General features: G+C 37.7%; 1 protein-coding gene across 2 annotated transcripts; it reads left to right on the top strand.

Annotated features, from left to right (window-relative positions):
- Positions 1-11725: 11725 nt before the first annotated feature.
- CISD2 (CDGSH iron sulfur domain 2) lies at positions 11726-22014 on the top strand. Of its 2 annotated transcripts, XR_002785836.2 has the most exons (4): positions 11726-11925; positions 19449-19663; positions 21004-21104; positions 21639-22014. XR_002785836.2 is itself a non-coding variant. In XM_003410499.4 (3 exons), the coding sequence occupies exons 1-3, from the start codon at positions 11823-11825 to the stop codon at positions 21726-21728; spliced, it is 408 nt and encodes a 135-aa protein (XP_003410547.1). In that variant the 5' UTR covers positions 11731-11822; the 3' UTR covers positions 21729-22014. The 2 variants fall into 2 exon arrangements, 1 of the variants encoding a protein (XP_003410547.1); XM_003410499.4 differs by lacking the exon at positions 21004-21104 and having other exon boundaries at positions 11731-11925.
- Positions 22015-23350: the final 1336 nt, after the last annotated feature.

The following is a 23350-nucleotide window of genomic DNA, read 5'->3' as shown; positions in this document are numbered from 1 at the left end:
CCCAGGGGTCTCCCCAAGTCTTTGGGTGAGTAGTGATCTGTGTATGCCTGAGAAACAACTACCCAAGGCCATGGAAAGACCACTAGAATGAACTATGAGTTCACATTAACTTTATCCAAAGAATTTGGTCTTTGTCCTTAGCTCTTGAGATAACAAAAAAGAAACCAAAACTCACTGCTGTCAAGTTGATTCTGACTCATAGTGGCCCTATAGGACAGAGAAGAACTGCCCCATAGGGTTTCCAAGGAGCGGCTGGTGGATTTGAACTGCCAACCTTTTGGTTAGCAGCTGAATAATTAATTAACCACTGTGTCACCAGGGCTCCCTTGAGAGATAAGCCCCCCCCCAAAAAAACCTTGGAATTTAAGTATTTTTGATAATTACTCTAGATCACACCTAACTAACACATTAGGTGAGGTGATGAGGTGACGCTGGGGTGGGAGCTAGCCAGGCCTGAGAGCCCCGCTGCATAATACTTTGTGATTACCTTGTGATATTGACCAACCACAGGCGACACGGGCCAAATAAAAGCCCTGGACATGAAACTATATAGGCTTCCTGGTTGGTGAAAGACATTGATGCACGTGGGAGAGTACCGCGCCACTTGTGACACAGACCTCCATGCTGGGAACCCTCCCACACCTCACCTTTATGCATCTCTTCATTTGCAGCCTATTTTCCTACAATAAAGTTGTAATCATCAGTATAGCGCTTTACCCTGAGTTCTGCTGGTCATTCCAACGGGTTGTGAATTGAGGTAAATTTAGCCTGGACTAAGTTTGCTCTAGACCTTCCCTAATAAACTTAAACAAAAAATACATTGCTTTTTAAAAGAATATAATAAAATGCAGCAACCAACAATGTAAAATTTACAATGTCTAACATCAAATAAAAAATTACTGACCATATAAAGTAGGAAACTATGACTTGTATGCAGAAGAAAAATCCATTAATAAAAATAGGCTCAGACAGTACAGACATGAAGGAAGTAGCACACAAAGATGTTAGAAAGGCTGCTTCAATATGCTCCATGTATTTAAGAAAGTAGAAGAAAATATGAGCATAGTGATGGAAAAAAATGGAAGATATAAAAAAAAGATCCAAATGAGATCCTAGAGATTAACAGAAATATATTTGAAGTTAAAATATATATATACATATATATATATATATATACACTGAACGGGATTAGCAGCAGCACAGAAGAAAAGATTTAAATAACTGGAATGTGTATTACTTACCTACCAGTAGCCATTGAGTTGATTCTGACTCATGGCAACCCCATGTGTGTCAAAATAGAACAGTTCTCCATGGGAGAATAGATCTGGCAATCTGCTCCCATAAAGATTATAGCCTAGGAAACCCTATGGGCCAGTTCTATTCTGTACTATAGTGTTACTGTTAGTTGGGATTGACTTGACAGCACACAACAGCAACGCTCAGTAGTAGATGATACTAAATTTTTGTGTTTTAAATATCTTTGCTATTTCTATATTTTAAATATTCTTTTTTGACAAAGTAGAAGTTGAGAAACCTAGGGTGGTTCTCCCAATTAAAAAATTTACTGGTTGGTGAAATCTAAAAACCTGGAAATCACTAGTTTACAGGCCCAGTAGAGTGGTAAGAAGATGAAAATTGAAGAGAGGGTAATTGACAGAGCAAGGTCTTGGAGGAATTGAGCTCGAGAACACAGGGAGCAGTTAAACCTCAAGAACGAGGAAGAAGCTAAATGTGGAAGGAATTATAGACATCTTTCGAGATGGTGATGAGGAAGACTTCTTTGGTAACTAAAAATCAAGGTCATATCAGCTAAACATACGCTTGGTAGAGTTAAGTAGGAGGCATGTGTAGAACAGTGAAAATTTGGAATAGCTTTTGTGAAGAATGGGAAAAAATAAACAGATCCATTACAAACTGGGAAAATAGAGATGGTTTCAAGACTAAGTATCTTTTTTTTCTTAATTTATTTATTGTGCTTTAAGTGAAAGTTTACAAATCAAGTCAGTCTCTCATACAAAAATGTATACACACCTTGCTATGTACTCCTAGCTGCTCTCCCCCTAATGGGACAGCACGTTCCTCCTCTCCACTCTGTATTCCCCATGTCCATTCAACCAGCTCCTGTCCCTCTCTGCCTTCTCATCTGCCTCCAGACAAAAGTTGTCCACATAGTGTCATGTATCTACTTGAGCTAGAAGCTCACTCCTCACCAGTATCATTTTCTGCCTTATAGTTCAGTCCGATCACCATCCACTGTCTGAAGAGTTGGCTTTGGGGATGGTTCTAGTCTTAGGCTAACAAAGGGTCCAGGGACCATGACCTCCAGGGTCCCTCTAGTCTCAGTCAGACCATTAAGTCTGGTCTTTTTATGGGAATTTGAGATCTGCATCCCACTGTGTTCTCCTTCTCCATCAAAGATTCTTTGTTGTGTTCCCTGTCAGGGGAGTCATCAGTGGTAGCTGGGCACCATCTAGTTCTTTTGGTCTCAGGATGATGTTTTCTCTGGTTTATGTGGCCCTTTCTGTCTCTTAGGATCATCTTTACCTTATGTCTTTGATGGTCTTCATTCTCCTTTGCTCCAGGTGGGTTGAGACCAATTGATGCATCTTAGATGGCTGCTTGCTAGTGTTTAAGACCGCAGATGCCACTCACCAAAGTGGAATGCAGAATGTTTTCTTAATAGATTTTGTTATGCCAGTTGACCTAGATGTCCCCTGAAACCATGGTCCCCAAACCCCAGTCCCTGCTACTTCGAAGACCAGAGTATTCAGGAAACTTCTTTGCTTTTGGTTTAGTCCAGTTGTGCCAACCTCTCCTGTATTGTGTGTTGTCTTTCCCTTCACCTAAAATAGTTCTTGTCTACTATATAATTATTGAATACCCCCTCTTTCCCTCCCCACCCTCGTAACCATCAAGGAATATTTTCTTCTGTGTTTAAACTTCTTCTTGAGTTCCTATAGTAGTGGTCTCATACAATATTTGTCCTTTTGCAACTAATTTCACTAAGCATAATGCCTTCTAGATTCCTCTATGTTATGTTTCATGGATTCATCATTGTTCTTAATTGTTGCATAGTATTCCATTGTGTGAATATACCATAATTTATTTCTCCACTCATGTGTTGATGGGCACATTGGTTGCTTCCATCTTTTTGCTGTTGTAAACAGTGCTACAGTGAACATGGATGTGCATGTATCTGTTTGTATGAAAGCTCTTATTTCTCTAGGATATATTCCAAGGAGTGGAGTTGCTGGATCATATGGTAGTTCTATTTCTAGCTTTTTAAGGAAACCCCAAATCGACTTCCAAAGTGGCTGTACCATTTGATATTCCCACCAGCAGTGTGTAAGTGTTCCAGTCTCTCCACAACCTCTCCAACATTTATTACTTCGTGTTTTTTGGATTAATGCCAGCCTTGTTGGGGTGAGATGGCATCTCACCATGGTTCTGATTTATATTTCTCTAAGGGCTAATGATCGTGAGCTGGAATATCTTCTTTGGTGAAGTGTCTGTTCATAACCTTTGCCCATTTTTTAATTGGATTGTGTTTTTGTTGTTGAGTTTTTGCAGTATCATGTAGATTTTAGAGATCAGATGCTGATTGGAATTGTCATAACCAAAAACTTTTTCCCAGTCTATGGGTAATCTTTTTACTCCTTTGGTGAAGTCTTTGGATGAGCATAGGTGTTTGATTTTTATCTAGTTTCTCTTCTGGTGTTTGTACATTGTTAGTAACGTTTTGTATACTGTTTATGCCATGTATTAGGGCTCCTAGCGTTGTCCCTACTTCTTCCATGATCTTTATCATTTTAGGTTTTATATTTAGATCTTTGATCCATTTTGAGCTAGTTTTTGTGCATGGTGTGAGGTATGGGTCTTGTTTCATTTTTTTCCAGATGTATATCTAGTTATGCCAGCACTATTTGTTAAAGAGATTGTCTTTTCCCCACTTAACAGATTTTGGGCCTTTCTCAAATATTAGCTGCTCATATGTGGATGGATTTATATCTGGATTCTCAATTCTGTTCCACAGGGCTACATATCTGTTGTTGTACCAGTACCAGGCTATTTTGACTACTGTGGCGGTATAATAGGTTCTAAAATCAGGTAGTGTGAAGCCTCCTACTTTGCTCTTTTTCAGTAATGCTTTACTTATCTGGGGCCTCTTTCCCTTTCACATGAAGTTGATGGTTTGTTTCTCCATCTCATTAAAAAATGTCATTGGTATTTGAATCGGGATTGCATTGTTTCTATAGATCGCTTTGGGTAGAATAGACATTTTTACAATGTTGAGTCTTCCTATCCATGAGCAAGGTATGTTTCTCCACTTATGTAGGTCTCTTTTGTTTTTTTGCAGTAGTGTTTGGTAGTTTTCTTTCTATCGGTCTTTTACATCTCTCATTAGATTTATTCCTAAGTATTTTATCTTCTTGGGGGGTATTATAAATGGTATTGATTTGGTGATTTCCTCTTCAGTGTTCTCTTTGTTGCTGTAGAGGACTCCAACTGATTTTTGTATGTTTATCTTATATCCTGGTACGCTGCTGAACTCCATTAGTTTCAGCAGTTTTCTTGAGGATTCTTTAGGGTTTTCTGTGTATAAGTTTAGTGGTAGTAAGGAAGTAGAAGATAATAAAAGCATATGTGATTGTGGTCAGAGAGTAGGATTTCTGAATTTAAGTTCTTGAAGTCACAGTAAAGATTCATTGACTAATGATGATAATAACCATTCATTGAGCACATTTTAAAAATTAATTGTATGTAGTCCTAACAACCATTAGCATCACTATATAACAGAGGAGAAAACTGAGACCCCAATGCATTTTCAATAGAAAACTTCAGTTTTTTTCAGAGAACTTGACAAGATGACCCTGAAATTAATATAAATAGTAAAGACCTAAGCATTTCCAAGATAATTTTGAAGGAAATAGGTGGGGAGGCTTGTCCTGCTGGATATTAAAACATATACAGCTGCAGCAATTATGATAGTGTGGCATTGTTATAGAAGTCACACAAATTGACCAATAAAAGAGAATAAACAACCCATAGATGCATGGTAAGAGAGGTGACATTAAAAATCATAGAAGACAAGCTGAATTATTCAATAAATTGTCCTAGGACAATCAGTTGTCTGCATATAAAAAGAAATAAAATAAAATTAGATCCTTAGTTCAAGTGTCAAAAAGAAATACTAGGTTGAAAACAGAGTAAAAGTTTAATATTTTTAGCAAATAAAAAAACAAACCCACTCCTGTCAAGTTGATTCCGACTCATAGCGACCGTATATGACAGAGTCGAACTGCATCATAGGTTTCTAAGGAGTGGATGGTGGACTCAAATTGTTCACCTTTTGGTTAGCAGCCAAATGCTTAACCACTGTGCCATGAGAGCTCCTTAGCAAATAGATGGAATATCTTTGTGATAATGGAGTAAGGAAGGATTTCTTAAACAAGAACCCCAAAGTACAAATTATTAAAGAAAGAAAAAATCTGACTACATTCTAACTAAATTTCAAAATAAGAAAAGACACCATAGACAAAGGTAAAGGAGAAAAAATAGATTGAGAGAAGATAAGCAAACAGTATAACCAAGAAAGTATTACCCAGAAAACACAAATGAAGGTGATGAACAAACAGTAGCAAAATGGGCAAAGACACCTCGAGATGTCCAGTAGGCATTTGAAATTAGTGATAACTGGAGAAATCTGGGCTGGAAAGAGATTTGGGCTACATCCATGTATTGATGATGTTTGAATTCATGGGACTGGTTGGACTTACTGAAGGAATACAGGTAAAGCAATAAGAGATTTGGGCTTCATACATGAAAAAAGTGAAGGATCATTAAAAAGAAAGAAGGAAAATACCAAAATGGATGTCAAAAGAGACTCTGAAACTTGCTCCTAAGCACAGACCGAGCAGCTAAAGCAAACAGAAGTGATAAAGTAAAAGAGCTAAACAAAAGATTTCAAGAGTAGCTGGAGAAAACAAGGTAAAGTATTACAACAAAATGTTCAAAGACTTGGAGTTAGAAAACCAAAAAGGGAAAAACTGATTGGCATTTCTCAAGCTGAAGAGAAAATTCAAGCCTCGAGTTGGATTAGTGAAGGATTCTATGGGCAAAAAAAAAAAAAAAAATATATATATATATAATGACGCAGCAAAAGAAGATGAAAGAAATACACAGAATCGCTATACCAAAAAGAATTGGTTGACATCAGCCATTTCAGGAGGTATTGTATGGTCAAGAACGCGTGTTAGTGAAGGAAGTACCAAGCTGCATGTAAGGCACTGGTGAAAAACAAGGCTTCGGGAACTGATAGGATACCAATTGATATACTTCAACAAACTGATATAATACTGGAAGCATTTACTATGCTGTGCCAAGAAATTTGGAAGACAGCTACCTGGCCAACCAACTAGAAAAGATCCACATTTGTGCCCATTCCAAAGAAAAGTGATCAAATGGAATGGGAAAATTATCCAACAATATCATTAATATCACACTGTAGCAAACTTTGCTGAAGATAATTTAAAATGACTGCAACTGTACAGGCATCAACTGGAAACTGCCAGAAGTTCAAGCCAGATTCAGAGAGGATGTGGAACATGGGATATCATTACTACCGTCAGGTAGATTTGGGCTGGAAGCAGAAAATATCAGAAAGATGTTTACCTGTATTTTATCAACTACATGAAAGCATTCGACTGTGTCTAACATTATGGATAACATTATGTTATCGTGGATAACATTATGAAGAATGGGAATTCCAGAACACTGCCGTGGTCACGCGAAACCTGTACATGGATTAAGAGGCAGTTGTTCAAACAGAACGAGGGGATACTGCATGGTTCAAAACTGGAAGAGGTGTGTGGAAGGGTTGTATCCTTTTACTTTCCTTATTCAATCTGTATGCTGAACAAATAATCCAAGAAGCCAGGCTAAGTGAAGAACCTGGCATCAGGATTAGAGGTACATTCATTAACAACCATATGAAAATGGTAAACACCAGGGCATAATGGTTAAGAGCTACAGCTGCTAATCAAAAGGTAGGCAGTTCTCATCCACCAAGCACTCCTTGGAAACTGTATGGGGCAGTTCTACTCTGTCCTGCAGGGTTGCTGTGAGTCAGAATCGACTTGAGGGCAATGGGTTTTTGGTTTTTAAATGCAGATGACACAACCCTGCTTGCCAAAAATGAAGATGACCTGACGCAGTTACTGACAGTAAAAAGACTATCATCTTCAGTATGGATTACACCTGAACATGAGGAAAATTAAAATCCTTACAACTGCACCAATAAACAACATCATGATAAATGGACAAAAAATTGAAGTTGTCAAAGCTTTCATTCTACTTGGATCAACAATCAATGTTCACGGAAGCAGCAGCCAAGAAATCAAATGAGGTACACTGGGAAAATCTGCTGCAAAAGACCTCTACTTTTTAAATAAAATTTTTATTGTGTTTTAGGTGAAAGTTTACACAGCAAATTAGGTTCCCATTTAACAATTTTTATACAAATTGTTCTGTGCCATTGGATACAATTATTACAATTTGTCAGCATTCGCATTATTTCCATTCTGTTTGTTATGTTTCCATTTGTCTAGCTTCCCTTGCCCTCCTTGCCTTCTCATGTTTGCTTTTGCTTAAATGTTGACCATTTGGTCTCATATAGTTGATTGTTTAAGACAGCACATCACTCACAGGTGGTATTGTTTATTTTATAAGCCCATCTATTATTTGGCTTAAATGTGACCTATAGAAACAGCTTCAGTTCCAAGTTCAAAGGCTATCTTAGGGGGACAGTCTCAGGGGTTCCTCTAGTCTCTATCAATCCAGTAGGTCTGGCCTTTTTTAGGAAATTTGAATTTTGTCCTACATTTTTCCTCTGTTTTATCCGGCACCTTTTTTGTGTCCCTGGTCAGAAAAGTCAGTAGTGATAGCCAGGGACCATCTAGTTCTTCCGGTCTCAGATTAGAAGAGGCCACGGTTCATGTGGGCTGTCATGTGGACTAGTTTCTTCTTCGAGCCTTTGATTCCCTTCATTCTCTTTTGCTCCATACAGGTAGAGACCAATAGTTGTATCTTAGATGGCTGTCTGCAAGCTTTTAAGACCCTAGATGCTACTCACCAAACTAGGATGTAGAACATTATGAACTGTTACGCCAATTGACTAAGGTGTCCCCTGAGACTATGGTTCTAAGCCTTTTAACACAGCAAACCAAGATGTTTGGATATGTCTAGGAAGTCTCTGTAACAGTGCACCCTATGAGCTTTAAAGCTTTTTAAAAAGCAAAGATATCACTGTTATGGGTTGAATTGTGTCCCCCCCAAAATATGTGCTGTAAATCCTAACCTGTATACTTGTGTTATAATCCCAACTAGGAATAAGTTTTCTTTGTTATAATAATTAGACAATATTAGTATAGAATATGTCTCAAAAGAAATACAACCAGAATGCTCCTTTGAAGCAAGGATGGCGAGACTACATCTCACATACTTTGGACATGTTATCAGGAGGGATCAGGCCCTGGAGAAGGACATTGTGGTTGGTATAATAGAGGATCAGTGAAAAAGAGGAAGCCCCTCAACGAGATGGAGTGGCTGCAACAATGGGCTCAAGCAAAGCAACAACTGTAAGGATGGCACAGGACCATGCAGTGTTTTGTTCTGTTGTGCATAAGGTCACTATGAGTTGGAATCGACGCGACAGCACCTAAGAACAACAGTATAGGATAGGTCCTAAGTAAATCTCTTTTGAGATATAAAAGAACAGATTAGGCATAAAGAAGCAGGGAGAGATGGGGGATGATATATGCCAAGCCACATGAAGATCACCAAGGAACAAGGACCGTCTTTCAGAGTCAACGAAGAAAGCCTTCCTCTGTAGCAGGCACCTGAATTTGGACATGCCAAAAACCAAACCCACTGCCGTCAAATCGATTCCGACTCATAGTGACCCTAGAGGACAGGGTAGAACTGCCCCTTAGGGTTTCTAAGGAGCATCTAGGCAGATTCGAACTGCCGACCTTTTGGTTAGCAGCTGTAGCACTTAACCACTACCCCACCAAGATTTCCGAATTTGGACATCTAGCCTCCTAAACTGTGAGAAAATAAATTTATGTTTGTTAAAGTCACCTACATGTACTATTTCTGTTATAGCAGCACTGGATAACTAAGATAATCATTTTGATGACTAAGGTGCAGCTGTCTCAAGTGTATATGAAATGTGGACAATGAAAAAGGAAGACAGAAGAATTGACGCATTCAAACTGTGGTGCTGATGAAGAATGTTGAATATACCATGAACAAATTAGTCTTAAAAGAAATATAACCAGAATATTCTTCAGAAACAAAGATGGAAACTTCAACTCACTTACTTTGGGCACATCATCAGAAAAGACCAATTACAAGAAAAGGACATCATGCTTAGTAAAGCAGAGAGTCAACTAAAACGAGGGAACTCTCAACGAGAATTTGTTGGACACTGTATGAAGAGGTGGTCTGATAACTGTCACTTTTACTTAGAACAATATTATCTTCAGCTCCTGTATTTCATGTATTGCCAAGAAGGCAGAGTTGTGGGAAAATGATAAGAATTTATAAATATGAATAACAATAGAATTTACATTTTAAAGTAAACATGAGAAAATATTCCCTAATGGACATTGAGGATTTTTGGGGTGGAGGGTGGAATCAAGAACTGTCTCCTTTTCTACATTAACATATGCAGAAATAGCTCATCTATGCATCCATACCTCCTTTCTTTAAGGCCAAAACAGGAAAAGAAAGAAAAATGTTTTATCTATAGACTTTCACTCAAAGCATTTCTTCTGCTTAGAAACAGCATATCGGCTATCCACATAAACTGCTAAAACAAACAAACAAACAAAAAAGACAAAGCCAGTAAAAAAAGACTACGTACTGTATAATTCCTTTTATATGAAGTTCAAGAACATGCAAAGTAAGACAGAATAGTGGTAGTGGTTAAATGATGGGCATGGTTAGAAGGGTGCAAAGAAGCCTTCTGGGGCACTGGATATATTCTATATATTGAATTGTATATTTGGCACTTGAACATGTTATACCTCTTAAAGTACATATTTTTTAATCCCCTAAATTAAAACAAGACAAAAAACAAAATAACCAAGGTCTTAACAATCTCATTCCATACATGTTTTGCCCTTGCCAAGATGGTCAAATGATTGAATTAAAAAGAAACATTCAATGGTCTACGAGATTCTCTTCCCCTCCCATCCCACCCTTACTTTAATTATCACAAGGGTGCCTCTACAACAGCGTAGCAAGAATTAATAACCAAAAAAAAAAAAAAAAAAAAGCCGGAGGATAAGGATGTCTAAGTTTCACCATTTTCAGGGTGTATAAACAAGTTCCCGGGTCCTTTTTCCGCCAAACCAAAACTCCCAAAAGGAGTCTGGAAGAAATCAGAATGTAAATACCAACCTTTTAATCGTTACTTAGTATATTATCTTCTATACTGCCCTAGCTCATAGCCATGAACCTGTATCTAAACAAATCTTTCTAGAATTTCCATTTTGATTTTACTTTGACAATTTGGAATAGGGTAAAATGATAGAGAACAGTTTTATCTAAATTTCAACTAACTCCATTACTGCCAACTGCTATTTTTTACTGAGGACAGTTCAGAGAATGAAAAATTCCTTCCTATTCCCATTTTAAAATGAAAATATCAAACGAAAAATAAAAAATAAAATGTATTATATCTGGCTGTTACAGTAGTCGCACAAAATGAAATGTAGGAATCCGCCTGTTGGTTAAGTGTTCAGAACTATAAATAATGAGGCAAAGTATTAAGATATCCCACCACACACACACGCCACGCAATCACCAATGCACTGTTCAGATATTTCGACTTCAGCGAAAATATGAAACAAAGTCAAGTAAAGAAGGTGTTTCAGGGGACTGAAGCTGTCTCTTTTCACCCTTCAAATAATTTTTAGACGTTAGTAAAAATAAGAAAAATTTAAAGTCCTTCACGGATTCTTCAGGATTCTAGAAGTCCTGCAACATAAAATAAAATTCTAAGGCTTTATATTCTCGCATGGTTTTAGTTAACGGAGGAAAGAACTCATCTGTGGAACTAAAAGTATTTAATGAAAAACAATTAGGGGTGTTGCCTGCAAGGCAAAAACCTCAGGACCTGGGAGCAGGGCTGCACTAAACTGCCGAGAAGCAGAGCTTTAAGCATTTCCGAGTTCAGGTGTTGTCTTCTTTTAATACTGGCCTGCGGAGGTGAAGGAGCAGAATTAGGAGCCGCTGGGGAGCCTCTTGGTGACAAGCAAACATAAGATCAAGGCACTCAACTCGTTCGGAGAAGAGAGGCCAAGGAAAGGTAAGACGGCAAGAGAAACTCACTTTTCAAAGGCACTTTCCGGTTACAAAGCACGCTCACATTCTTTATCTCATCGAACACAGTATCCTTTATTACTGGCCTCCAGTGTCTACGGAAATAAAAAGCCCAACCTCGAGTCCTCTTCAGACCAGGGTTCCAAGAAATGCCTCGCCACCCATTCATTCCTGCGGCTCCGCAGCCCGCGCGCCGCACCCACCCCCCCTCCTCGGCGCCTGCCGGGCGCGCACGTCACTCGCTTGCTGCCAATGGGCGTCCGGCAGGTCACCTCTCCTCCCAGGGCCTGCAGCCCCGCCCCTCCCGCTTGCCGCCCGGACCCAGGCCGCAGGGCACCGCCCGCCCGCCGGCCGCTTCCGCTCTCGGCGCAGGCGCAGCAGCTCTACCGGCGAGTGGAGGGGGTTCGGGAGAAGAGCGGACGCGGCTGGCGAGGATGGTGCTGGAGAGCGTGGCCCGCATCGTGAAGGTGCAGCTCCCTGCGTATCTTAAGCGACTCCCAGTCCCCGAGAGCATTACCGGGTTCGCCCGGCTCACAGGTAAACCGCCCCATCAGTCAGTCCCCTTCCTTGCGCGCGCGCCCCGGGGGGTTGGTGGTGGTGGTGGTGTAAAATCTGGGGGTCCTGGAGCGGGGGGGGCGGGGCCGGGCGAGCGGCGCGTGACCTGTGACCCCGAGCGGAGGGGGCTGAGTGCGCAGGCGCCTGCAGAGCGAGTGTGATGCCACCTCTCGGCGCTTGGCGGCCCCCTAGCGGCTGTCTCCGGTGCCCTTTCGTGAGGAAGGACCGGTTTTTTGCCGAGAAGATGCCAAGTTGGAAACGGGCCGGACTTTCTCATCTCCTGCATCTAGTATCTGTCCTGCACGTCGCACTCTGCAGTGTGCTGCTTTATTCTAAAGCAGGCTAGGTCGTCTTTATTGAAGGCGCTATGTAAAAGGCTGTCCCTGCTCACCGCTGAATTTTTCTCGTGGGGGAGGGGGGGAGAAATATCGACATAACACGGTAACACGAATGTGGCTGTTTTATTTAGTGGAGAAATTAGTAAATAACTTCCATGCCCAAAGGGACCAGGTCACCTATTCTCAGGGGCGTTTGAGGTCACTTCCATTACTATGGGCAGTTGAGGTGACTCGAGTTGGAGGAGAGATACATTAGCCAGAAAGTAATCAAAGGCTGGTATGATGGGGCCACATCTTACAAAATGACAATTTAGTGAATACAGTGGGTTTTTTTTATATGAAGTAGTATGTTTCTCACTGGGCAGTGACAACAACAGCTGTAGAATCTGTTTTGGAGTAAAAAGGTCGGCAGTTCGAATCCACCAGGAGCTCCTTGGAAACTATGGGGCAGTTCTCGACCGTCCTGTAGGGTCGCTGTGAGTCGACTCGATGGCAGTGGGTGGGTTTTTATGGAAAAAAACCTTCAATTTTCCATTTCGAATCTCCTCTTCAGAAGACGTTGTAATAGTTAGTAACATCTAGTTCTCCTGAATAAGATACGTGTGGAGTCCATAATGTAGACCTTTGTTGAACCAAAAATCTGAAAGACAACTTTTTCAGCAATGAATTGCTTAAATGTTTAGGAGACGAGATATTTTCATTTTCCGTCTGAAAATTAGAACAAAAAAGTTACATTATTGTTGCTTATTTTTCCTTCCCTATTTAGACCTAGTGGTTTTTTTTTAACCAATCCACTCTCTCATGATGACACTGCATTCTTGGTAAACACATAGAGATTCTGGCTTACTAAAAAAAAAAACTAAGCAGTACTTAAATACAGATAATTTTTAGCTATCAGAAACAGTGTATCTTTGTTTATGTTATATTTTCAAAAGTAAGGTTTTTAAGATAAATTAGTGTGGGTCTGCCCTTTGTATTTGTATAATGTGTTCTGATACTTCAAAAAACTTTCCCAGTTAGCATATAAACCTTTAAAGTAGAACAATAAAATAATCTTCCCATTCAACACTTGCAGATTTAAAAGCTACTTATGAAACTTCGAATGTAGTAGTTCTTGCCCACTTGAACTTGTTGGCTTCTTTAAAATATACAGGCTTTTACTCAAAGACAAAGCAATGAATCCTAAAACTTTAATAATATTTGTCCCAGAGTAACACAAATGCATCAGAGCCGACAGTTATAAGAACATTAAGAACCCGTTGCTGTGGAGTCAATTCCAACTCCTAGTGACCCAATGGGGCAGGGTAGAACTGCCCTATAGGGTTTCCAAGGAGCGCCTGGTGGATTCGAACTTCTGACCTTTTGGTTAGCGGCTGTAGCGCTTAACCACTACACTGCCAGGGTTTCCATAAGGATGTTAGCTGTATTTATCTAGAAGGAGCTAATTTTGAATTGAAATGGAACATTGAAAATGTGTATCTACAAAAAGACTTGTACAAGTGTGTGTATATAGTAGTGTTATTTGTATAGCCCAAAGCTGGAAACAAACCAAGTATCTATCAACATGAGAATAGATAAACAGATTATGATATATTCATACACATGGAAAACTGGTCAGCAATAAAAAGGAAAGAATTACTGATCTATTGGGTGTATTTCGGAAAGCTATGTTGAGTGAAAGAAGCTTTTTTTATAGACATTATTAGTTAGGGGGAGTAGAAGAGCAGAATACTTTCTGGATTGTTGGAAATGTTTACATATTTTCTGTGGTTGCTACTGGGGTGTATTTAATTGTCAAAATTCTTAGGGCTAAATAGTTAAGATCTGTTTATTTTAATTTGTAAATTATACCTCGATTTTTAAAAAAATGAAAGAAATGGAACAAAAGGTATGTTTTCTCAATAGGGAGAGCATAATTTAAGTTCAAATTAAAGAGTTGTATTTATTAACTTGTAAATAATGGAGATTATTTCTGAAAGATTGAAGAATCTTAAAGTATTTTTGAGAATTTGGGAAGAGATTTATATAGTTACCTTAAGTTATAAAAATTTCCCCTCTTCCTATTTTGACCAACTATATTTAAAAATCTATTTTGCAGTTTTAAATTTCTCAAGTCACCAAATATTTTTTGAGCATCTACTATAGGCCAGGCAATGTTCTAGACACTGGGACACTGTTCTGTTCGTAATAGTGAATAAAAAAAAAGTTTTTTAAATTGATCATTTTCGTTTTTATAGGCCTTTTGATCCTGAACACAGTCTTGTGTTAGGTTTTAAGTGATAATAGTAAAGCCAATCCATTGAAAATATTTTACTCTCATCTTTCCTGTAATTTAGAAATAGGAATCCTTTCTGTCTCTTCACTGTAAATGATACTTAATACGTTGTGAAATCATCAGCCACCAACTGGCCAGTGTTACTTTTACTCTATATGCAACTTTTTGAAAATCTGAAAACAAAAAAAAATCTCTCCTAAATCCTTAGACTATTATTCTTCATTGAGATTTATGTATGTATATGTGTAATTTAAAAGTGTTTTTATAGTAAGAGTGTTTATATATCTTGATTAAGAATAGGGTGTGTGATAGCTAGTTTACTGAACTATGTAAAAGGTTGAATATGCCCCTTATTACACCTCACTCTTTATTTCCCTGAAGAGCTACTTTAACAGTGTTTAATTTAAGCTTTCATAACCGTTTATGTTGAAATTGCTTGCTACTCAAGTTGTTTTGACATGTTCTTTTTGGTTTAGGTTTGATTTCTTTGATGGTGCTGGTTCTTTCACTCTACCTTCTTAGTCTTATTATTGTTTCTCTTAATAGTGGGAAATAGAAGTCAAATGGATGATAAAACCCTGCTCAGTATTAATAGTGTAAGTGTGGTCCAATTTTTTTTTTCTGAATTAAAAACAGGGGATTAAGAAAAATTAGAAATAGGAAAACTTCACTGATAGAAGTTCTTGTGGAAGTTAAAATTTTGAATTAAGGAAAACAATATTTAAGAAAAGTCAACCCTTTACAGTCAAACGAGTGAACAAAATGTTGCCTGACTGGGTATCTTTTCAATGAATCGAACCTTGAGGTCAGCCAGTTCCATCTGTATGACTTAACAACCTAATTCTCAGCTACAACCCCAAATGCATGCCTCTCCAACCCCTGATCTCTAAAACTTGCATCTTCTAATCCTGACCTGTCTCGTAAAACACCTGTATAGCTTCAACTTTTCATAAAGGCACTTCCTTGTCCTAAATGAAAAAAAGCTCTCCCTGAGAAAACCACTTCCCCTATAGCCCTCTTAGTGGTATCTGTTCTTTTTATACCCTTCCTCGTCTTTCTGGAATGGAGGAGCAGAGAAAGTTGACTCCGCACAGTTATTTCCATGCTGGAATTCTTTCACTCTCTTTCAAAGCTTTATCTTCCTTTAAAGCTTCTGCAATCCCTCAGTACCACTCCCCTTATTCTTTGCTGTCAACTGCCGACCTGCCAACTCCCTGCATTCTTTAAGGATGCTCTTATTCTTCTCTTTCTCCTGTAACATTGTACTGTTTCTTCCTGCTTAAACCTGCCTTCCTCCTCCTATACTGTGTGCGTGTGTTTAATATTAGAGATTAGTACCACCACCCATCCAGAAATCTGGGAATCATGAATGAACTTCACTTCCTCTATTTACCTCATGTTCCATACCTAATCTGTCACCAAATCCTATAGATTTTACTGTCTGAATTAGTGGTTCTTAAGTTTTGAGGGTGGTGGTAGTTGATCACAGACCTGCTCTGAGATCCTGGTGAAAGCTATGGACTGTCTCCTCAGAAAACACACACATGCACACATACGTACACATTGTTGTAGGCAGTTTTTAGCTCCCTCCCCCCCTGCCCAATTCTGTGTTATTTCAGCGAATTTCCAACAGGTTGTCTTGCCTTTTTTTCCTCCATACCACCAGCCCTCTCTCCCTGTTCTGCTTTATATCCCTGCTCTAATCCATCTTCCATCTGATACCAGTGTGATTTCATAAAAGAACAATTTTCCATCATAGTACTGTTCAAGTAATTCAGTGGTTCATATTATATGTAGGATAAGTTCCTAACTTCCTGTTGTACATCAGAACCTTTCATGATCTGGCACCTGCTCACTTAAGCAGTCTCCTCCCCATTTCTTTCATTATATTCCAGTAATACCATGGTGCTTATAGTACTCCTAACCTTTCAGGCATGTCCTGTGTCTGTGCCCTTGCCTGTGCTGTTTCCTCTGCCGGGAATGCAGCTCCTCCTCCCATCTGCCTGATGAACCATACTCTTACTCATATTTCAGAAACCTGCATAGGTGTCAGATCCTCTCTGAAGTCTTTGCTCATCCCAGCAAAGAGCTTATCTCTTCCCAGTAAAGAGTTCATCTGTTCTTTCTTTGTATTGCTCATTATATTACACAGTATTTTAATCCTTTTTTTATTAGTCTATATTCCATACTAGATGGAAGGCTCCTTTGTGGTAGGGCCTGTGTCTTATAATTTTTGTATCTTCAGTACCAGGCATATCACCTGACATGTGTCAGTGAGGCTTTGTAGTTCCTAAGGGTGCTTGAAATTCTTTTCTTAAATATTTTAAACAGTATTCCTGTATTTTAACTTACACTGTTACCATTCATAAGCCATGAACAAAGGCGAATACATAAGCCCTTACAGTAGTTACATCAAATGCCAGTTTAATGGAGTAAAAATTCAATTCAGGTAAGATTTATTGAGATCTTGGTTTATGTAAGGGTAGGAAGTTGGAGATCTTTTTGCCTTGTGGGGGAAATGACAGATATTTACATAACTAGCCAACATGACTGACAAGGAACTTACCCTCCTCACAGAACTTCATTCTGGTAAGTGAAAGATTGCATCACTGAAGATTTCTACCATATAGCATAGTCAAGTTGATTTGGCAAAATACTTTTCTCAAAGGAGTTGCTGCTACTTCTCTACCAGTGTACATAAACTTTTAATAAAAGCTACCATTTATTGTGTGTCTTCTTTGTGCCAGGTACTCTTATAGGTGCTTACATATAATATATAAATACCAAAACCAAAAAACCAAACCCAGTGCCATTGAGTCAATAATATATAAATAGGTTATTTTATTTAGATCTCATAACAAGCTTTGGCATTATTCCCATGGTGTCTTATCAAAAATAATTTCACTTGGGAAGAGTTGGTATTAAGCCAGTCTTTCTTAGAATAGTTAAATAGTAGTAACAAGGATTCTTGAGAGTAGTTTTACCAAGAGAGGAACAGATTTAATTTTAGATCTGTTGGATTTCATGCTGTGGTGGTCGAGAACAGGCTTTGGATTTTGAATGTCTTGGTCTAAACCTGCTTAAGCTACAGTTGAAAAAAAAAAAACCAAACCTGTTGTCATCGAGTTGATTCTGACTAACAGCGACCCTATAGGACAGAGTAGAATTGCCCCATAGGGTTTCTAAGGAGTGTCTGGTGGATTCGAACTGCTGACCTTTTGGTTAGCAGCTGTAGCTGTTAACCACTACGCCACCAGGGTTTCCAAAGTTTACCCACCTATAAAATGGGAATAGTAATAGTGCCTACCATATACAGTTGTTTAAGCTAACACACTGTTAATACAGTGGTGCTCTTAGCATAGGCAATTCATTTATGATTAATATTGATTAGAGTGCATTGGCACATAATCTCTAGTTTCTTTTCTATACTAAGCTGTTTCTATATAAGGCCTAGCAAGGAATCAGATAAGCACACAGTGCAGGAAGTCAAATGATGGCTCTTTAAGGACAGAAAGGATTCCTTATAGAGCCCAGCAGAAACAAGGCATTAGCAGACATTTGGGAAATGCATGCTGAAATGTTTATCTTATCTTCTGGTGTGTTTGTCCGAACAGGCATAGGGACCATTTAGTTTATATCACTTGTAATCCTCTTACCCTAAAACAGTGGTGGTTACTCCAGAAAGCATTTAATGAATTTTTATGGAATGATAGGTATCTTACAATGACGACATTCAGTATATGAAAATTTCCATTAGTTCCTTATAATAGTAGTACTTAAATGTTTAAGTATTTCTTGAGGTATTATGATGATGACATAAAAGAACATAAATTAAGTATTGAAGACATTCTGAAATGATCATAAATTATGAATCTGAAATTATAAGTCATTGTTAAAATATTTTGCAGATATTATTTTGTATGGTTTTGTAAGAGTGGTTTGGGGCAGTATCTGACCTCCAACCCCACAAGGGAGAAGGAGAACCAGGATCAACAGCCCAAGTCTGATTCCTATGAGGCGGAGGTCAGACATGCCTCCTCTCTCCATCTTTACCAATTCTGACACCAACTGTCCCTCCACAGCACTCTCTACTTTTTTCTGGCTTAGATAATTCATTGCAGTGGCCACAGAGAGCTCACAGACCATAGTCAAAAAAAGTAACAGTTACAGTTCAGGCTCAGAAACACTCAGAATACAATTCTTCATCAGAATAGCGTCTTCCCAGCCGTGCTTGCAGGCATGTCTCTCCCTGGCCTTCAGTCTCTGCCCAAAGGTGCTCAACTTTCTCTGTCCATGGGCTGGGAAGCTCAGTGCGCCATCTCCTGCTGCTGGGTCTCCTGTCACCACTTCTCCCTGACTTCAGGGTTACAGCTCTCTCTCTCTGTAATTCATCTCTGTCTTTGTCTCTTTCTCTGTGTCTCTGTCTCCTCTGCCCCAGCATAGAGTTTGTATGGTTTTAGACATGATATAAAGGAGAAAAGGGTGAAAATGTTTTCTAAACCTATAAAACATATGGCATGTTTTCTAAATCTATAAAATGTATGGCACATTGAATTTTTTTATACTTACTGTATTTCCCAAAATAAAAATAAAGATAAACACATATACTTCATGGGGACAGTGAGATAGGATATTTGAAATAAGACCTGTTTCTGGAAATTTACTTTTCCAGTACCCAGAGTCTCAAGTTAGCCCATAATAAAACAAGGTAGTCCTAGATATAGCTGGCTAGATTGTGTTGTTATTCACATTTTACAGATGAATTAAATAGTTGAGAAATTATTGTGAGAATTACTAAATAAAGAATAAACTCAAGGATGAAATCAGACGTGCTATTTTGAGTTGTATTTCAACAAGAGGACTACAATTCTAAAAAATCTGTACATGTTTAGTTTCAGAATGGCTTCGGTTATTGCCTTTTCTTGGTGTCCTTGCACTGCTTGGCTACCTTGCAATTCGTCCGTTCTTCCCGAAGAAAAAACAACAGAAGGATAGCTTGATTAATCTTAAAATACAAAAGGAAAACCCCAAAGTGGTGAATGAAATAAACATTGAAGATTTGTCTCTTACTAAAGCAGCTTATTGTAGGTGTTGGCGTTCTAAGACGGTAAGATGTCTGTTTACACATACAATACAATTTTGTGGAGTTAGAATTGTTTTGCTTCCTAAATCCCCAATTTTGAGGTTCTATAAGATGATTTGTTCATAGTATTCAGTATAGAAAGTCTGTATTCTTAAAGTTTGAATTTACAGTTGATACTACTTCTTTTGAAAAGGTAGAGCAGCAAGAAAGGACAGAAATCTGATGTTTTCACAAGGCTTAACCTTATCTAGAGTAATGTTTATTCATTTTTAAAATACATTTTATTCTTTGAGAAAGAATGTAAGACTTGGTGGAAAAGAGCTTAGACTTTGGAGTCAGAATAAATGTGTTCAAATATGGTGTCTGATGCTTACAGTATGACTTTGGTTAGGTAAGTTACTTAATTTTTAATTTCTTTAATCTTTAGTTTTTTTTAAGTGATGATTTATTAACATAACAGGTATTATTGAGGATTTAGTGAGATGATGTATGTAAAATGCCTTAAACAGTATGAACTAGTAAATGGTAGTTGTAATTATGAATGGTTTTTAATGTGTAAATTAGAAGGGAGCTTGGAATGATGAGTACTAAAAGCAGTTGATGAAATCTGCCTCTTGTATTTCTTTAATCACAGGAAATTTGGGGTTTAAGTATAATAAATGTTCATCACAGCATCATTTATAAATAAAGCAAAATTATAGAACAATCTAAATATCTGATAAAAGAATGACTAAAATATGGTATAATACAAATGATGGAATGTTAGGAAGCCATTGAAATCATGCTTTTAAAGAAAGTTTAATGTCATGAGATCATGATGTAAGTAAGAAAAGCAAATGATAGTATGATCCCAATTTTGCTTAAAAAGATGTATATATTCACACACACCGTTAATGCATAGGGAAAAAAACTTACAAAAATGTTTATTATTGTTCTCTAGGTCTAGATGGATAATGAGTCTTTTGTTTTTTCTTAAATATATATATTTTGACTATTAAATACACAAATGTATTTTTTAATGTCAATATTCAGATCTGAGATATGAGATCAGCCATTTTCATTCTTGCCTTGTGGGGGTATATAATGATCTAACCCAGTTAGAAAGCAAATAAGATGTATATGTGGCAGTCTTAAATATATTTTTAATATTCTTCAAAAAATGTACACTATTTAAGAGCTCAAGCTGCTAACCAAAAGGTCAACAGTTTGAATCCACCAGCTGCTCCTTGGAAACCCTATGAGGCGGTTCTACTCTGTCTTATAGGGTCGCTATGAGTCAGAATTGACTATGGCACTGAGATAAAAGTTATAGTAAGAAAACATTATGAAATGATTTATTTGAAATTTTTTAAAAATTTAAATAGGTGAAGAGGTGAATGAACTCAATTTTAGAGCTCCACAGAGAACGCAAGCTTATGTTGATACTTTTTAAACCTATTTTGGTCACTCATGGAATCATCCTAAGGTATTTATTTAAAATTGATGGCAAATAATCAGTTTAACTATTTAAATTGTCAGATTTGGTATGGTATCAGAACAAGGTTAGGTTAACTGTAAGATATACAGGTAGTTCTATGATGTATTCGAGTTATGACAAACTACGCTTAGGACCATCTGGTTTCTTTGTACATCTTATCATTATTAATATATTACATGCAGTGTTAGCAGCGTGTAATTTGCTGATATTAGTATTCTCAGATGTCCACTTGCAGATGTTCAGTGTTATGATTTAAAAGATACTGATAATAAAATGCAGTAATAATGAAAACTAAAAAAAAAATGAGGTATTTTACTTACTTCAGAACCAACTTACGACGGAGTTGTCAGAATGGATCCCTGTCGTAAGTCAGGGATGACCTATATCTATTACTCAGAGAAAGCTATCTGGTGATTTTTTTTTTGGAAACTATTTTGCTTTCTTTATGAGAGTACTTCACAAATTTTTCCATTTGTTGAATCATATTTTTTTAAAGTAACACAATTCTTTTTCTCTTTCTAGTTTCCTGTTTGTGATGGTTCACATAATAAACACAATGAATTGACAGGAGACAATGTGGGGCCACTAATACTGAAGAAGAAAGAAGTATAATAGTATATAATAATATAATAGTACTGAATTAGGAGTGAATTCATTTGTGTGCTGTAAAATCCTATATTTACTCATTCTTTGTGTATTTTCTCATTCTTTGAAATGGTGGTCTTAATTATTACTACTGATGGAATAATTATTTCTGCCAATTTTCTTGCTACTCTGCTGCTTATATTTGGTACTTTGTATAACAGTCATTTATGTAGAAATTGTGAAAGTCTCTCATTTTGACTTCTAAGAATTAATGTATCTTCCAATAATAAAATCAACACTTCTCAACCCTTAATTGAGAAAATCTAAATTATTGGCAGTGGGTCCAAAGCTGTTTGAATATCAATATTTTCTACAGAATGTATACTTAATTTTTTTCCCACACATTTGAAGTTATTTTCCCTTTTGGCCTTTCACACTCCATTCTTTTTAGAATAAGAAAAATATTACCATCAATAATTACTTGAATTTTCAAAGAGATAAACTCTGATTTTTATAGAGATTATTGTCTGATATGAATATCCCAATTGCATGAAAGAAGTAAACTGGATATAAAAAATTCCAACAAGGAACAGGTATTTACATTGTAAGAGATTTGTTTAGTTTACAAAGGCTTGTTTGTATCTGTTTATGTGTGCTTTTTTGTGTGTGTGTATCTTGAGCTATTTGACTCAGTAATGGGGTGGGGTGGGGTGGGGTGGCAGCACTTAGAGCTGAACTCTCAGGCTGCTGCAAATTGAAGATCAATTAGAAATCAACAAAGTATATTTGAATTCATATTAAAATGGTAATAGCTCAGAGTTCAAAATTGTATTTATATGAACATTCTTCTGTTTAAAGCAGTGTAAACCATAAAAACATATAAAATACAAAAAGTTTGCAAAATAAACTGGAGAATATAAAGTTTTTGTAATTTTTTAGCCTACTGTTAAAAGTCTATTTCATTTTATATTTCTAAATCTCAGGGGAAGGTCCTTGTCATCAATATTCCCCTGGTCTAGGATCTTCTAAGCGTAGGGACCCTGGATCCAAAGGACACGCTCTGCTTCTGGTTCTGCTTTCTTGATATGAGGTCCCCGTGTCTCTCTGCTCGCTTCTTTTATTTCTCGAAAGAGACTGACTCAAGAAAGAGCCTAATCTTGTAGACTGAGCCCTGCCTCACTAACATAACTGCCTCTAATCCTGCCTCATTAACATCATAGAGATAGGATTTACAACACATAGGAAAATCACACCAGATGACAAAATGGGGGACAGTCACACAATACTGGGAATCATGGCCTAGCCAAATTGATACACATTTTGGGGGATCACAATTCATAACAAATATGTTACTCAAATTTTCCACCTGTACAAATTATTCAGAAGCCAGGAAATGACAGCAAGCTGCTATTTTTATTTTTTTAATAATTTTTATTGTGCTTTAAGTGAAAGTTTACAAATAAAGTCAGTCTCACACAAAAACCCATATACACCTTGCTACACACTCCCAATTACTCTCCCCCTAATGAGACAGCCCACTCTCTCACTCCACTCTATCTTTTCGTGTCCATTTTGCCAGCTTCTAACCCCCTCCACTCTCTCATCTCCCCTCCAGGCAGGAGATGCCAACATAGTCTCAAGTGTCCACC

Source organism: Loxodonta africana, chromosome 5, assembly GCF_030014295.1.
Source record: "Loxodonta africana isolate mLoxAfr1 chromosome 5, mLoxAfr1.hap2, whole genome shotgun sequence".
Classification (NCBI taxonomy): domain Eukaryota; kingdom Metazoa; phylum Chordata; class Mammalia; order Proboscidea; family Elephantidae; genus Loxodonta; species Loxodonta africana.
The sequence above is the reverse complement of the archived record's forward strand: the minus strand, read 5'-3'. Positions and strand labels throughout refer to the sequence as shown.

What these genes read in the sequence shown, in the direction of transcription:
- CISD2 (XM_003410499.4), top strand. Translation starts at nt 11,823, where the DNA reads ATGGTGCTGGAGAGCGTGGCCCGCATCGTGAAGGTGCAGCTCCCTGCG. An exon ending in CGGGTTCGCCCGGCTCACAG is followed by an intron (nt 11,926 to 19,448) that starts GTAAACCGCCCC and finishes GTACATGTTTAG; the next exon opens with TTTCAGAATGGCTTCGGTTA. An exon ending in GGTGTTGGCGTTCTAAGACG is followed by an intron (nt 19,664 to 21,638) that starts GTAAGATGTCTG and finishes TTCTCTTTCTAG; the next exon opens with TTTCCTGTTTGTGATGGTTC.